At 43.2% G+C, this 17,651-nt stretch overlaps 1 protein-coding gene across 1 annotated transcript; it reads right to left on the bottom strand.

Moving 5' to 3' along the window:
• Positions 1 to 3,057: 3,057 nt before the first annotated feature.
• znf469 (zinc finger protein 469) lies at positions 3,058 to 16,468 on the bottom strand. Its single transcript, XM_076732477.1, has one exon. The coding sequence runs from the start codon at positions 16,466 to 16,468 to the stop codon at positions 4,505 to 4,507; it is 11,964 nt and encodes a 3,987-aa protein (XP_076588592.1). The 3' UTR covers positions 3,058 to 4,504.
• Positions 16,469 to 17,651: the final 1,183 nt, after the last annotated feature.

The raw sequence follows: 17,651 nt of genomic DNA, 5'->3' as shown, positions 1-17,651 counted from the left end.
TCATAGATCAGATGATAAGAAGACGGCTGACAGTAGTGCGTGTGTGTATGTGTGTGTGTGGGGGGCTCCTACTCACTCACTGTGTGACACATTTTAAACTGTGACAAAACATACTGCTTTCATTTTGTCTTAATCAACACACAGCTGCTGACCGCGGGACCTGGAGGAGAATCATTCAGGTGCAGCGAGACCAAGCACGCCGAGAGGATCACCCCAGGTACATCTAAGGATAAAGCTTCAGCCATCATTTCTGTAATAAATTACCAGCACACCAACAAATCAGCACAGTCGTAGAATAAAATAGATCAACATAAGGAAACATTTAACTGGCGCCATTTAAAAAATATAAAAAGCATCTGTCACTGTTATTTGGCTTCTATTTTAGTTGCTCACTTTGACGTGTTAATCACAGGCATTTCATTTACATGTCTTCATGGCTCAGACACCCCTGAAGTCATCAATCATGTAGCCTTCAGGCACCGAATCCCTGACTGGCTATGATTCCTGCAGAGTAATGAATGAAATCGCAGCATGGAGAATGAACCATGCATCCCGTGCCTGACTGAATATTTAACTAGATTTAATTTTGCAATATAACTTTGGATATTGTTGGATGACTCTTGATTCACTACAGGACATATTTTCTGTGAGATCAAGCATTTTCCTGAATCCTATGTCTTTATATATGATTCAATTGTGAGTTTAAACTAAGGCACAAGGCAGGTAATTCACAGTGAGGGCTATTTTCTTTTCTAAATAATATTGATGCTACTGCCATTAACTCAGTGGTTACATTAATAGCAGGGGGGCCCCCACACACAAAATTAACAGCAGTAACAGACGGCCAGCCATCTTCTCACTCAAATTCTTCTCACTGGTTTGTGCTCGGTGAATCTACCACCCCCAATGGGACTTTGTGTAAAACATAAATAAAAACAAAATGCAGTCATTTGCAAACAAACCGCGTTTACCAACAAAGGTTTTTACAAAGTGTCCCTGAGTCCATGTACTAATATCCCTCATGCAATCATGAACGACTGAGCCTTTCCAGGATGCCCCTTTCATACCCAATCATGATACTGTCACCTGTTACCAATGAACCTGTTTACCTGTGGAATGTTCCAAACAGGTGTTTTTGGAGCATTCCACTACTCTCCCAGTATTTTGATGCATTTGGTTTTATTTATGTTTTACACAGTGTCCCGACTGCTTTGGAATCATGGTTGTCTAAAAGTAAGAGAAATCAATACTGTCTGGTGGGTTAAAGAAAAAGAAGGCATCCGACCAAAAACACAAAATATTTTAGCGTTAAGTGAACTACTTTGATAATTTCCCCATTGACTCCCACCAATACAGCAGCAGACATTTAACAGCATGTCAGCTGACAGTAACATGATGTGTTTCAAGAAACCTTGTTCCATGTACAGTCACAGGTCCATGAAGACAAGCATTTAGCTCTTTGGTGGGACGGTGATTTAGAAAAGACAAACTAATATTATTCTGATAAATGACTGATTGCCAAACTAAATAAACAGCCCAAACCATTTACCACTATTGTAGTTTATTGTAAGGCCTCTGGATACTGAAGAAAAAGACAGAGCGACAGGTAGCCCAGTGTGTTAAAACAATGTAAACTAATGTTAACTCAAAGGGTAAATGTACAAAATACTTTTACATGCAATATACTTGGTATTTATGATCCATTTACAATTATACTGCAATAAACATAAAGAGCATTGTAATCCACTCACCAGTAACTTGATTACTGAGCACACCTGCTCATATTTTTAATCATTGTGCTTATGGTAGACTCTCTGCAATTTGGGTTAGTATTAATTTAAAGCAAACAAAACCTTTAAGTCAAGATATAGATATATACAATATATTATCTATAATGCCCACATCTAACAATAAAACCTTGCAGGCATCACAATGATGCTTCTGAGAGCTTTATCAAATCTGTATTAGCGATTCAAACCTTCCCTGAACATGAAGGTGATTTCTGTAAACAAATTATAATGGATTGAGTGCTATTATCTTGGCAAGACAGCGTCATGACAGCTCCTCATTCGCTTCAAGGAAACTGAGGATGAATTTCGATCTTCAAGGTGCTGTTCATGACTTCTACTGTACTATAGCAAAGGTCAAGATGTAACAGATCAGCCAGCATACCTTCATGAATTTGAATTCTACCATGCCGGAGAGTCTTTGATACAGTGGGTGGAGTGGAATAGACAAGTGGATGGGGATTCGGGTCCATAATTCACAGAGAGCTATGCTCGCTGTATTTTCTGTTGTCATCAATGAGTCCAAAAATATGGTCGCTGTGGGTGCTGCCAAACCAGTATTCCCACAAAATTAATTAGAGAAGTTATTTCAACAACATTGTGGTTCTGTTTTCTCCACACTTCCTCTGAATGTCTGCCATGGTCACCAGTTAACACATGGATTGATTGCTATGTTTTCAGAAAGTGCTGATATGCTCATAACACTTAGAAACTACTAAAACAGCTAAAGTGATTATGATTATGTGATATATTACAGACATACTGTAGTTATAATCCATCCTAATGTCCATTTTGAACCCTTAGAGCAACTTATGATGCATAGTGCATGTTACAATCTGCTGTGTAAGTGTATATAATGCACTTTAAGTATGATTTGAAGAAAAAGTTTTCTGCATGTAAGAATATATTTATAATCAACACATGAACTCATGAGTCTGTTGATTAGTCCACTGATGATTGGTATTTTAGTACAAATCTCTCTCAGTCCACAGCTAACTGTTTCTATTTTGTTCACAATAGCAAAATATTTCAGCTTCAGTCGCTGACAAATAAAATAAACTCTTTGCTTTCTTTCCTCTCTGTCTACTTTTACTCTCTAACACAATCTATCATCCTCCCTGCTTCCCTTACAGCCCGTTTTCTCAGGCTTTCCTTCCTCCTCTCTGGGTGTTTCTACATTTATGCCTCTGTGTACTATGGCTTTTTATTCCTATGTGATGATGAAAAGTGTTCGCGTAGGAATAGAAGCCATTTTACACGTGGTGAGAGAGCAACATGACAGAAGCATGACAGAAGTGAGAGCTCCTCGCTGCCTGCTCGACGGTGCTCCTGGAGACTAACATATGGTTGGATAAATGTAACTGTCTCCTATTGAATGTTTCCCTGTGGTAAAGAAGCATTTATGCCCATCTTGCATATGATGAGTGAGCTCATTGAAGTGCTGATCTGAAGAGAAAAAAATGAAGACAGACTTTGTTGTGCGTGCACCTGTTTTTGCCTCCAGGCACAAGCCGCTTCCACTGCTTGCAGTGTTTGATGCATGTGGTGACAGCTGCGGTCCGCAGGGATGGAAGTTGGAACATTTGCAAAACATGTCATGAACAAAGGAAGAAAAGAGCAAGGAGAGACCAATACAGATCTTTAATAACCAACTATAAAAGAGGCACTTAGTGAACCACTTTACAACTTGCAAGAGGCACTGCATTTCCCTTACTTCTCACTCTGATTCTTTTGCACATTATTAAAATAAAACTTTGACATGAAGCATTACACCAAACAATATTCTACCTACAATATTATACAATATAAGATACATACAGTATAAACAAGATAAAGCACCTTTGTTGTCCTAGTAAATACTATTCATAATTAAACAGTTGGAGTTACAGACACAGATGATTGAGTTTGTGATTTGTGTGTGGTTTTATCAGTGCACGGGAAGAACTCCGAATACAGGTCTTGGGACTGTCATGTCCTTGTATGCACTTGAGTTTATACAATGGAGGCTTTCCTAATTTTCTATCAGCCTACATAAGTACTTGGATGGTTTACACAGTATCTTTAATAAACTACAGAGAACCAGTAAAAACAGTTGGATGTATGTACTGTAACTGCTACAGATCTCATGTTCCCTTCCGAGGACATTGGCATTCACATTACAACAAAACACAATGTAGCACCAGGTAATATTTATACAAAAGGCTAATATGATGAATGTCAATGCAGTACAGTAAAGTTAACAAAATAATACAAAATGAATATGTTGGAAGCATGTACGAAAGGTGCACAGACAATAGTCCAAGTCAGTTATGATGTCATTTGGTCCTTTTGCAGAAAGACTTATGAATGCAAAATGAACATGCTTTTCTTAGAAGAAAATATTTTACTGTATTTTCAAGTATTCTTTTCTTCGTTCCTTTAGGTAAATGAAATATAATCTCTGAAATGGGTAATATCCAACAAAGGAAAAGTAGAAAAAAAGTTCAACGATTTCCCCTACAAGCATCATTTTTAACCCAAAATTCATATCTGCTGCTTGTCCTCACATTTGTGTAATAAAAACACATGTACAAAGAAGACATAAAGTGACTACGTAAGTATTTAAAGATAGCATTTCACAGAAAAGAGCTGTGCAATCTCATTCACCATAATGAATTGTCTTAAACATTTATAACTGTGAAATTTACAGTCCCTTATTCACAGATCCATCGCCCCTCTCAGTTAATAGATTCTGATGTGTCCTTCCTTAAAGGAATCTTAAAGCTTGTGAGTTTTTGGCCAAACAGCTGGCTTAGGAGGTGGTTCTGTGACTCAGCTGTCCGGTAGGAATGGCTCTCCATTGACCTAACTCCTAGCTTTGGCCTGGATTTATTCAAAGAATTGTTCATGGGAACTGAAGACACTTTAGAAATAGGGGGATGCAAAGGCCGCCCCAGAGGTCCCTTTTTGGCTTTGTAGTCCCCGTTAAGAGGAGTCACAATCTCAGCTTTCTTGTGTGCACAGCTATCAAGCAAGCTTCTTTTTGCCTGCAAACCCGTGTTTGATGTCTTGCACTTAGACACGATTTTGTTGCTAACAACATCGTCCCGTACGGAGGATAGCACAGGGTAGTCGTTGGGCCCGTCTGACTTTCTTTGTAGAGAGGGATTTGCACACTTGCTGGGGCGGAATTTCTTTTTTGCCCTGGAGTCAACACCGAAGTTCTCCTGTGTGGCTGGAGAGGAAACCCTTTGCAGGATGTGGGAGGATTTCAAGTCTTTCCTCTTCTTCTGCGGTCTCACAGATTCTTTGTCCTCATTTGAGGCTGAAGCGTTCAGAGAAACTTTGGAGTGGAGGACTGGTGTGGATTCTGTAGCCCTTGTGCTGCTAGCTGTCGTACTGTTTTTAGTGTTGTCAGCTGGTTTGGCTGAGGCATCTTTGTCTTTCGTCTGACTGCTGCTTTCCTGCTCAGCACCGTGAGATAAAGTCGGCTGTTTGCTGTCATGATTTGAAGCTTTTGACGTGTGATGCCACTGCTCGTCATCCTGCTGTTGGTCCATCACATCAGCAGTTAATTCATGGTTTGCTGACTCAGGTGTCTTTGAAATGATTTGATTTTCTCTTGAGCTGACAAAAGAGTCCTCACTAGGCGGAAGTGAATCGTTTTTTTCTTCAGTCACAGCTGTGTCACCTTCAGCAGAGCCTTCCTTAGTTTTAATAGTCTCGTCCGCTGCACAACTACTCTCTTTCGAGTCTGACCATGAAGTAGTCTCTGCTCTAATGCAGACTGACTCATTCTCCTCTTTCACATCACATGGCTCAGTGATTGATTTTCTATTACTCTCTTTATCAAAAATAGGTGAGGAGCTTGGGTCAATTTCCTCTTTCTTGGGTGTAGCCGACTCTGAAGAGCCCGTATTAATACATTTCTCCAGCTCTACAAGTAGTTCAGAGTAATCCTCGGCAATGTCTTCAGTCTTCACATTTGTATTGTTTGTGTCACTGCGGTATTCATTTGCGATGGTCTGTGTGGAGTCGTCCGCTGTAGACACAGATGCTTTTGAAGACTGTGTTTCAGAGTTTTGATTTAAGTGCAGTGAGCTTACGCTGGCGATGCCACTGTCTGAGCTATTTTCTTGCAGGCTGTCAGAGAGAATTTTCCTCTTCTTACTTGCAGGCGAATCACATTCATCTTCTTTGGATGCTGATGCTTTGACAGGTCTGAGAACACCTCGGAATTTGAAAATTTTGTTCCCCCCTGACAGGTGCTTTTCCATGTGACGATCAAACTGTTCCTTCTTAGAGAAAGTATAGTTACAGGTGCTGCAGATGAAGGACTTTTTAATCACATGCATGACATCAGCACAGAGCTCGCAGGTGTAGAGGGTGGTGTGTTTTGAATCCAGCTCATCCACCTCCTCATGTGCTCTCTTCAGGTGGCTTTTTAGCTCCTGTGCCTCCTGATAAGAGACAGGGCATTTGTGACACAGGAAAATCTTTTCCAAATTGTGGACCACTAAATGTCTCTGGAGTTTGAATGGTTTGGGGAACTGTTTCCCACAGTGGTGGCAGTCTCTTGAGGGGTCTTTGCAGTTGGGATGCATCTCCACACTTCTAGGTGCCTCTGTTTTGTGGAGGACCTCCAGCGGGGTTAATGTGCTCTGCTTCCCACCTGCTCCACTGCTGCTTTTAGTTCTGTGAAGTTTTGCCTCAGCCCCCTCTGAGGTTTTCCCATCTCCCGCAGTGCTGTCTGCAGCAACAGCTTGTTCCTGTTCTTTAGTGGCTTTGCTGGACTCTCTGTTGGCTTTGCTGGGGCGGTGCTGCATGATTGAGGTGATAAAGTTCTTCACGGCTGTCTCTTGCATGAAGCAGCCTGGAATGCCTAACATGGAGCCTTGTGTCTGACCCCTCCGGGCAAACTGAGTGGCATGTTCTCGTAAATGCTCATTGTACATCCATACATCTGATATCTCCTTCAAGCACATTCCACAGGTCCAGATACCTGTCTTGTTCTTCGCGTGCTTCTCCCTCAGGTGGTCTCGCAGTTGCTCTCTGGAGCTAAACTTACGCTGGACACACATGTAGCAGGTTGGAGGTGGAGAAGGGTTGTGGGAAAGTTTGTGAAAGTTCAGCTCACCTAGGGTAAGGAACCAAGTGAAGCACGCCTTGCACTTATATTGCTTATCTTTGACCTTTATTCGACCATCTTGCCGTTTCCTGCCTCGCCGCTCTGTTACTTTCTTTGACTTTTCATCATCTCTGTTCTCCACATCAACAGTTGCAAGAGGAGGAGCCACTGAGATATCTTTATTTGAGTCAAAGAACTGAATGTCAGGAAGTTGAAATGTGGTGTTGATGTTCTGGATGTCAATGCTGTGGAAGTTTTGGACACTCTCTGCAACACATGGCTCTACGGTATAGGGGCCAGAGGGCAGGGGTAGTGGGCAGGGTGCAGGCGGCACTTCTGCTTTACAGGTGCTGGGGTCAGAGATCACCGCTGAGCCTGCATCAAAGCCATCGAAGTCACTGGAGCAATTCCGTTCAATGGTAGATTTATCAATGGTGTTCTCGAGGGGATTCAAGAGGCTGTTGCCGAGCTCTTTAATGTTCTCATGAACATCCCGCTGATCACTTTGTTTAACATCTGACAATGGCTTGGCATCAGCCTTTAATGTGCTGTTGTGGCACATATTCAGCATGATGGCATCGTCGATAGATATTGTCTCATATTCACAGTGGTTAGCGTGATTGTTAGTGAATGTCTCTGCTTGGTTTTCCACATACTGATCTTTATTTTGCATGAAGGTTTCTGTTGCAGGGTAGTCCTGAGTTGCATCTGAATCGGGCGATAGCCTCTGTCTTTTGTTTCTTTTGGTGTACACCCTGGGGCACTTTTTCCTTTTTGCCTCCTCGTCTCTGGGGAACAGCTGTGAGAATGTGGTGTCATCGTCAAGTAAGGCCTTCAGCTCGGGACTTAAGCCGGGAGGACTGAGAGTGGAAGAATTCAAACAGGAGAGAGGATGTACCTCGTCTGAAGGGCCACTGTTTTTCTCACATTTTATCTCGGCTGCCACTTTTCTGAGAATCTCTTCGGCGAGGCTCTCCTCTGATCCTTTCTGTTCACACATCACTTCCATGGTGCACGGAGCCTTTCTGGACTCATCACATTCTCTGATTATATCCTTGCCCATAGATACAGCACTTTCCACATTATTATCTGTACACACTTCCACATTTGCCATTTCTGTCATGCTCGTGTGTTTCATCCCTTCCATATCAGTGGTTTGATTTAGCTCCACAGTTTCATTAAGCACATTTATCTCCTTTGTTGGAGATCGGAGTGTTTTGTCAAAACCAGACTTTGAAGTAACATGGTGAGGGAATTTCTCTGTTCCAGGAACAGTTCTGTCATTGATCTTCACATAGTCCTCGGGAGATTTATGCTCTTGTAGTCCACCGCTTTTGAATTCAGGAGTTATAGCTTGAAGTATGTCTGTTTTTAATATGTTCAGAAACTCATCAGGGAAAGGGTCAGGCTTTATGTTTACCTCACTGTTTTTGTTCTTTCTGGCTTTGTTGCTCTTCTTTGCTTTTGTTGGCAGCGGAGGGTTTTGATGGCCTATTTCATCCACTGCCACTGTACTTGTCTCAGTTGCCAGTTCCTCCAGGACTGACTCAGTCTCTGCTGCTTTAGATATGAAAGTGCTACTTGTCTCAGGCAGCCCATCTATTTTTGTTGAGTAACAGGTCTGTGAATCATCTTTATGTTCCTTCTCTGTGGTTTGTGATGCTTCATAAATAAGCATTTTCCCCTGATGGCTTGATGTTGTGCTCTGTGGGCCGATGTGTTTTTCAGTTCTGACCAAATGCTTCATGGCCTTATGCCTCTTTAACCCTGGCACAGTCCTGAAACACATAAGGCAGATTTCACACAGCACTTTACCCTGTTGAGTGTTGCTCTGTGTCTTTTTTTGTGATATTTCCTTGTGTACTTGCTGTGTCGTTGAGCACTGGCCAATCTCTATTGCTGGTTGCTTCTCTGATTGGTCTGGTGGAAGAGGCATTTGTTCATTTTCACAGATGATGAGTGGCTTAGGAGTGGGCGGACCATCTGAAATCTTTTTTCTGAGAAGTGTACTGTCCTCAGCAGAGTCCTCATGAGAATCTAAATTCTCTGATTGAACCTTTCTCAGTAGGTCTGCATGAATATGTAAATGCTCAACAGATAGAACTGGATCATGAGAAACCTCCAAATCTGTCTTAACATTATCAGCTGAGGAATCTTTGCTTTTGTTTTTAGGTGAGAGGCCCAGAGAAAAACATTTGAATTTCATGCTCTGCTGAAGGACCAGTGGTTCATCTGATAAATTCAGTTCAGCTGCAGGATCTGAGTTCAGTGTTACTGTTGTGTCTGTTTCAGTTTTGTTAAAAATCAGTGCAGGGTTAACGTTGAGGTCACATGGTCCACAGTCATCTCTGGGGCTCTGCTTAATGTCTGGATTCTCTTCTGGTTTATTGGCTGGTGAAATCGGTATGTAGTCATATTGATTCAGTTGTGGAGGTTCATCTGAGATGCTGTTGTAGTTGAGAGGACTGAGCTTGAATTCATACATTGGATCTCTCTTTTCAAGGCCGTCTGATGCTTTGGGAGGTTCTGCTGAGCTGGTCACCGGAAACGGAGAGGGAGTGGTGGTTTCAGAACCGGGGATTTTACACACCATGATTCCCAAGTCCAGGGCAGGTGGACTTATCAAAGAATACTCCATCACAGCTGTTGTGGTAAGTTCTTCACCACTGCTTAAAGCTTCTCTGATACTGCTGTTTTCGTTGCTCATGGGGGAGTTCATATTTTGAATTGAGCCTTGGTTAACAGACACATTATTACATTTGCTTTGTGACTGACATGACTCCTCTTCTATGTCCCATTTGTGCATCGGTATTTGATGAGAGGTTGGTAAAAGAGGACTGGCTGGTGGGGCAGTGTGTAGAAAAAGACAATGACTTTCTTCCGCCTCCTCTCTGCATGGTGAGTTTTGGTGACTTGCCATGAAATCAATAGGAAGGTGCTCTTTGATGTCCTGAACATTTAAAATCACTTCTTGTTTCTGAATGGTGTCAAAGGCAAGGCCTGCTTCACATTTTAATGAGTCATTCAGTGGAGAAACTTTGCAGGAATGACTGTCAATGAGGCCATCAGACTGTGAAAGAATCAGCAGATTACTTTGTCCCTCTGTGGACTGGGTGTCTTGGGTGGGTGAGTAGTGACTAGTCCTCTCTCTGTTGGTTTCCACCAGTATTGGGCTGCAGGGCTTATCTGTGGTGACTATCTCCACAGACATATCAATTGTTGGACTTGTAATGTAAGTCTTAGCAGGGCTGCAGTTTCTGGGAGATCCAATGAAATGATCCTGTTCTGCTGTTTCAACAGTTATTTCTTCGATTACACTGTCTGAGCACTCCGCTTTCAGTTCATCAGCATGTGATGAATAAACATTGCCAGGATTATCATGGTTATCAATAGATTGTTCTTTGAGTGCTGCTTGAATCACATCCTGAAGTTTCTCGCCAATGTCTAGACTGCTGCCAGGTAGAGCTGGTGATAAATGATGGCAAACAGATTGACCAGTGTTTCCCTTCACTGCCCCTGCTTCTTCACAGCTGTCTGTGGTTGGACTGTCGCCATTGTTTTTAAATAACTGATTCACGTTGTCTGCTTCACTGCTATTCCCACCGGACTCCTCAAGCACATGTGGGTCATGTGTGCCCACATTGGAGCAGTGAGCAGACTCAATCAAATTACTATTCTCAGCAATATCCTCCTCCGATGCGACTTTAGTCTCAGCCTTGCTATCGTTGTTTTCTGTGGGCTCACTTGGCTGCGATGAAATTGGATGGTTTCCATCAACTGCAGGGTCAGTACTGTTAGAGTGAGATGACTGTGACTCATTCAGAACGAATTCAATATCGTCCTTCCGCTCATTGATGCTTGGAGGTGATAATATATTCTCCTTCCCAGTAATTGCTTCCTTTTCACCGTGATCTTCTCTTTCAGCTGCATCAGTTGCCTGACATTCAATTTCTTGATGTTGTTGACTTGTGAGAGAGGTGACATTCGGCTCCTTATGTTCTGATATAATGGGTTCTTTTTTGAATATAGAATCTGAAATCACCTCAAGGCTTTTCATGAGGTTTTCTGTATATCTCTTCTGTTCTAAAATCTCCTCCTTAGTTTCTACAGGAGTCCCTTTTTCAGTGTTTCTCTCCTCTGATTTCTGCTTGTGGTGGAGCTGTGCATGCTCATCATGTGAGGCTGTGGTGATCAAATTTGGTGGATTGTCTTCTTTCTCAGTAAAATGTTCAAGTGCCCCTGGTTCATTGTGAATTGGAGTGTGGGGACTGGTGTGTCCACTCATGAGCTCAAACTGGAATGGACTGGCCCACGGTTCAGTGAAAGGCTCTGAGGGCAAACTGGTCACTGGTACATCTATGGTTTGCACAGGGCACCTCATATCCAGAGCAGAGCCTCCACTCCCTGACTCATTACCCAAACGTAAAGGTGAAAATTTGCTCATTTGCAGCTGCTTAGGGACATCCTGAGCTAGTAAGGATGGGCTTTCCATCTTAGTTGTCTGCAGCTGGTTTTCAAGCTCATTCACTATTCTTTTTATCTCTAGCTCATCTTCTGATGCGCAGCTGTTGAGATTTGCACTGTAGTCAATTATTTTTTCTGGCAGAGACAAAGGAACGTGATTGTAATGTGGTTTCTTTTCATTTGATTTCTCGGAGTTGCCTTTGTACTGAGATATCTCATCTGGTAGCACAGGGCTAACAATAAGGTTCCAGTCCCTTTGTTCCAGAAAAGGAGAGAAGGATGATACAAACTCTTCCTTTTTATCAGTTGTATTCTCTATTGAATGGAAACCCTCTTTCTGAATCGGCATATCTGAGTATAGGCCACTGTCGAATCCTGTGAGGTCTCCAAACATTGATGAGGTGTCAAATGAAAGCGGGGATTTCATGAGCCCCTGTTCCTGATCCAGGGGGTAGGGCATGAGGTGAAGTGTATCTTTTTGTATTGGACCTTGGCTTTCAGTTGGAGATAGGCACACCTCATCCATCAAAGAGGTGCAAAGAGACACAGGCTTGTGTGTGTCTAGGTCATTGACTAAAGTAATAGGCTCTTTCACCATGCAGACGCTGTCACTCTGTTTTTCAAATGTGGTACTGTCTGATAGTTCTGGCTTTGTGGCTTGGGGCTCCTCTCTTCTTTTGCCCTTTGTGTTTCTGTCAATATTGAAATCAGGTTCTTTGTTGATGGTGGGAGAGTGTGAATCAAGCCGTAGTGGCTTGTTATCTGGACTGCTACACTGTGCTGGATCTTCTTTGGGGCACAGGTTGTCTGCTCTCTGAAGGGTGTTTCTGTCTGAATTGAATGTAGGGGTAGTTTCTTTTCTGGGAGACACAAGCTTTGCTCTTGATTTTGCATGAGAGTTTCTGCTCTTTTCAGAGTTTTTGTTTGTGTCTTTTGCTTTTTGTGAGGATGACACTGGGTCAGCAGCCTCTTGATTTGAATGGTACTTCTTTGGATCCTCTGTACTGTCATTATTATCAGATAGAATGGCTTTGTCAGAATTACACTTCTTGACAGATTTGGTGAACGTCAGTGCTAGTGTGCTGGACTCTTTGCATAACTTCTGCAGGGAGGACCTTTCACAGGTTTTTTGCTCTGGAGACTCTTTTCTTTTGATGCCTGTCTTCTTCTCACAGTCTGAGTCAGTGCGGTCAGTGCTTTTGGGGCTATTGATACCATCGCTTGAAACACTCACAGATGTGCTGAGTTCACTGCTTGTGGATGACCTGCTACCCCTCCTCCTGAGTCTCTGGTGAGAACCATGTTTCTCAGGTGAGAGAGAGAGCTCCTCGCTTTTTTTAATCTCAAAACACTCCTTCGACTCATGTCTCCATGCTGCCTGGTCCCTCTCACTCCTCGCTCGCCATTTGCATTCTTTGGTGTATGTGTATTTACATCGGCTGCTTTGATTCAACCGGCCTTGGCTTGCTATCTTTACAGGCTCACATTCGTCATCTGAGTCCGAGACATAGTCGTATTCTCCAAATGCAGGGTTCTGTACAGTGGGAGTCAGTCTCTCCATCACTAAAGAAAACTGGAGGTTTTTGGTACCTTTAACGTGGAGCTTATGGAGCTTATTTTTCTGTTGAACTATTTTGTGAATAAGTTCTTTGCTCCAGGTACCCCCTCCAGTGCTTTTCCTCTTGCTCTCTTTAACTGCAGCTCTTGAGGTTGGAGATGTGGAGGCCTGTGAGGGCGTTGACCCTCGAAGTGCAGAGCTGTCCTGAAAGCTTTTAACACCACAACGCTCAGAGAACTTGCTAGATAAGAGAAACCTTTGTGTACTTGTGTTTTCGTCCTCACTCTTGCACAGCTTTCTTGCCTCTTTCACTTTGCTGTCTTGTTCCCTCGTCTTCTCCCTTGAGGCGATTCTTGAATTTTTATGAGAGACTTCTTTTTTTATGTTAATTTTCTCATCTTGTTCCAAATTCAGAGATATTTTCTCAAGTTTGCTTTCTGTGTACTGTTTATCTGTCTCAGGGCTCTCAACATCAGAGTCATAAAAATACTTTCCCTGTGTGAAAGACCTGTCATCATCTGCTGCTTGTTTATTTTTGCTCTCAAAGATTAAGGACTCTTTGGTTTTCAGACATTGCTTGTTTGATGTTGCTTTAACAGTGGTGAGGTCATCATCAGCAAATGCATCGATAAAGCTACTATCTATCTCTGCATTGTCTGACTGATATCCCAGTCCATTCAAGGCTTCTGTGATTAGGCTGTCTAATTTGGCATCCTCCATTTCCAGCTCAGGGAGAGGGACAGGGAGGTTACCAGGACCAGAGAACAAGTTGAGTTTCATTGGATCATCCTTATTGTCTCCTTTTGTTTCACCATCAGATATCAGCTCTCCATTTTTATTGAGGCCCAGCAGCGATAGGTGAAGGTCAGATGGGCACCTTGACAACGAAACATTAGACCCTGATGAAACTGCTTTTGCTGGTTCCACATGAAACTTTCTGCCGTCCTCCATCTTTGATATGTCTTTGACATCATTTTGTGAAAATGCATGCTGAGCACAGTATTGCTTATGGCCCAGAAATGAAGCCAGGTTGTTGAAGTTCTGATCACACTGCTTACATGTCAGAAGCACATCTAACTGGTCCAGATTTGCTGTGGCTAATGAGGTCGCTAACAGCTGATGTGCAGAGTATGGTGGTGGAGGCTGGTGATGCTCCATCCCAAAACTGTCCATGAAACCTTTGTTTCCATCCATAGTAGACTTTGGATTTGCGTTGTTTTGCACGTAGCTCATCATGTCGTCTTTGGCTCTGTCTGGTGCATAAGGGAGGTTTCGTGGAGCATCAGAATGAAACTGGTGAGGGTGGGAGCTCAGGTGATCTGATGGCAATTGTGTTTTGGCTTGGGGCTGGTGATAAAATGGGTGCGGTGTGGTTGACTTTGACATTTGACTGTCCTCTGTGCTGATGTTAACAGGACTGGTGGATGCTGGGGAGAGGGAGGAGCAGGTACTACTAGATGCAGGATTATGAACTGGTGAGGGCAAAGGAGATTCATAGGGTGATACCATCATAAGTCCCATAGGTGGGACCTGCAATGGAGGATAGCTATAGTTTCTTGATGATGCTGCTGGAAGAGACTGGTTGAGTCCAAAATACACTGCCTTACTTTTGGATTCACATACTTGTGCATGGCTCATCTCTACTTTAAAAGTTGAGACTGTATTTCCGCTATGTTTTACAGTCTCTTGTCTTTGGTTTGAAAACCCATCACTAGTTCTGCTGTTCTGAAATGAGCTGGGGGTTTTCAGGGAGCTATGTTTATGGGACTTACTATCATCCTGCCAGTCAGAGGGGGAAACCATATAAGCCAGTTTTTGACTGCTTATTTGCCTAGATAACTCGATTCTGTTTTGATTTGGCATGGCAGAGGTTGGCCGTATCTGCTGCCAGGGCATTCTGCTATTTTTAGACGAATTTTGCCTTTGGTCAACTGCTGGCTGGTTCTGAAAATGAAACTTGTCATTCATATCAGTATACTGAATTGCATTTTGATCAGCTGATGAATATGTCTTATTTGGCCCCTCCCATGAGTGTGGTAACCTATTTAGAACCTTATTATTGATGTTTTTGTCAAAGGGCATTGGGCCTGTGTGAATGTTACTGACTGGAGGATTGTTAAATGTTTTGCTGGAAAAGTGCATTTGGGAGCCTGGACCTTGTGAAATATTTCTCGCATGGCGCACACTCCCTTGAATGAGTGTTCTTTGGTTGGCAGCTGTGTCTTTGGGGTGACAGTTCCTCTTACTCCCCGAGGTGATGGCTGCATCCCTACTGTCTGCCTGTCCAATAATGTCTGTGCTTTCAGGCAGTGCAGTCTTCCCCTGCTCTGACTGCTGTGAGCTGGAGCCAGAGCTGTCACTGCTGGCTGAGTCCTCACTCAGATTCCTCGGACACTGGATGGAAGATGTTACCCCTTGAATAAACTGTGACTGTGGGGGTTGAGGATAAGAGTTTCTATCCTCTGGCTGCTGTTCATTACTGAACTGAGTGCTGTTCTGCGCAATGTTTTGCCCTTCTCCAGGTGTAAAGGGGAAAGAGTTGTGAGTCACATGAACAGAACCAAGGGAGGAGTCTGTAAAGTCTTGGGATTGGGGATTCTGTTCACAGGGAAAAGAGTCAGAGGTTGATTCTTCCAGAAAGTGATATCCATATTGAAATGGACCAGGCACAAAAGTACTTGCCTTATTAGCTTCTGTTAGGGCAGTGGGTTTTTGTGATGAAACCCCATAGTTAGCACCATTGAAAGTCCTTTCAGGAGATTGCCATGTATTAGAGCCACTCAGCTGAAAGTCAGCCAGGATCAGCTGGCTGCTGGGCTGTGTGCTGTTGTTCTCCATTGAGGCAGACTGCTGCTGCTGTGACAGGGGTGGATGTGGGTGGGATGATGTTCCGCTTGAGGAAACCAGTGCCTGTGAGGTATAGCTTGCAGAGGTAAGGTTAGAGGAGGCCTCCTGGAAGCAGCGGCTATAGTTGAGCTCTTCTTGCTGTAGTTCGGCCTCTCGCTCTGGTATACTGGGAACGTGGAATCTGTAGCTGCCCGAAACTGGGCCACGACTGGTCTCCAACTTCTTGGGTGGCGAAACCTTCTGCTGTGGGTAGGCAATACCAATGGTCGGGTTGGAGCGTGGATTTGTAATGCTAAGTCTGTACAGCTGCTGCGGGTTGCCACGCTCTGTCTTTCCTGACCGCTTCCCCTTCTCTCGGCTGCGGCCCTTTCCACTCGGGGACTGGGGGCTGCCTTTGCCAGTTGACCAAGTCCTGTCAGTGGCAAATTTTGATCGGTTCTGCAGTGACCTGAAGTCAATCTTCCCTGCCTGTTGTGGTCGTATGACAGCCTCACGCTGCTGAGGACAGTCCCTTTCTTTCTCTACTTTTTCAACTTTGGCCCCTCTGCTGCTGGCTGTGGCCTCAGTGCCTGTGCTGGAAAAGTGCTCTGAAGACTCCTTTGTGGTTTTGTCACTCTGCTGTTCCAGTGCCGTCCCCTCATCCTGCAGTTTGGACTCAGCGTCCAGCTCTTTGACAGCATGCATTCGCTGAGTCTCTCCTGCCATGGTGCACAATGCGTGCTATGAAGGCCTGGTCCTCAGAAGTGGTATCTGGGAGACAGGGGCATCGTCTTCAGGGTTGTATAAATCAGTAAACGTCCAGGGGCAGGAACTGCAGGGACAGGGCTGCTCGCTGCGGGCTCATCTCTTCACTTTCATTGTGAACCGCTGATCTGGCACCAAAGCAAACAGACCTGGAAGGAAAAGAGAACAGAGAGGATCAGATGACAAGCTTTTACTGTTGAATTAAAACAAATAAAGAAACAAACAAACAAACCAAAAAAAGACATGATTAGAAGTGATTAGATTGTGTTTGTTTTTAAAATAAAACCTGATGATGCTATCCAAACACACAAGCAAAGAATTAAACCCCATTCATGAATTAATTATGCATCTTTAAATTAAGAAAAAAAATATTCTGCAATCATTCTTTAGCCCAGGTAAAATAGAAATGTGAGAAATTTGTACATGAAACAAATAAAGTTAGTGAATTGAATGGTCAGAACATACATTTTAAAATAAACTATTCAAACATCTACTTTCATGTGTGAGATTAAGCACAATTACAATATTCCTAGTTTCTGCCAGCAGAGGGCACTATTGCAGCATTTTACAGCAGTGCTGCACAAAGAACTAGTGTAATCAATAGGGAATTTCAAAATACTGCCAAACTCCAATACTCCAAGTCTTGGAGATACTACTAACACTTATATCCTTTATTCCTGACAACAATAAAAAGACACTTCAAATAAGTAAATAAAGTTTCATCTGAGTGTAGGATTCCTGCTTTGCAACAGTGGATTGATGGCTATACAATTAACACAGTCAAATCCTCTACATAACCAATCACACAAAGAAACCAGTTTGGTCTTGAAATGATGAAGCTCAATACAGTACTGAGGATGAGAAAAAATACACAGTACATGGATCCAAAACACGCTGCCAGTAAATGAATCACAGACTCTTAAAGAGCGAGGACACAATGCCACAGTGTTCTATTGCTACAGAGGGCTGCAGGTTTAGATCATGGAGGAATATCAGGGATTAGTCAGTCAGCCATTAGACAGTGAGAACTGCGGGCACACTGACGTTTGTTGCCTTTCCTCAGGCATCCCAGACACAGCTTCTCAGGTCCCAGTTTACTTTGGCCCTATACTGCCTCTGCCTCTTTTGAGGTCAGACCAGATGA

This window comes from Chaetodon auriga, chromosome 6, assembly GCF_051107435.1.
Source record: "Chaetodon auriga isolate fChaAug3 chromosome 6, fChaAug3.hap1, whole genome shotgun sequence".
Lineage (NCBI taxonomy): Eukaryota > Metazoa > Chordata > Actinopteri > Chaetodontiformes > Chaetodontidae > Chaetodon > Chaetodon auriga.
Note: the sequence above shows the minus strand (reverse complement) of the source record. Positions and strands in the feature narration are given on the sequence as shown.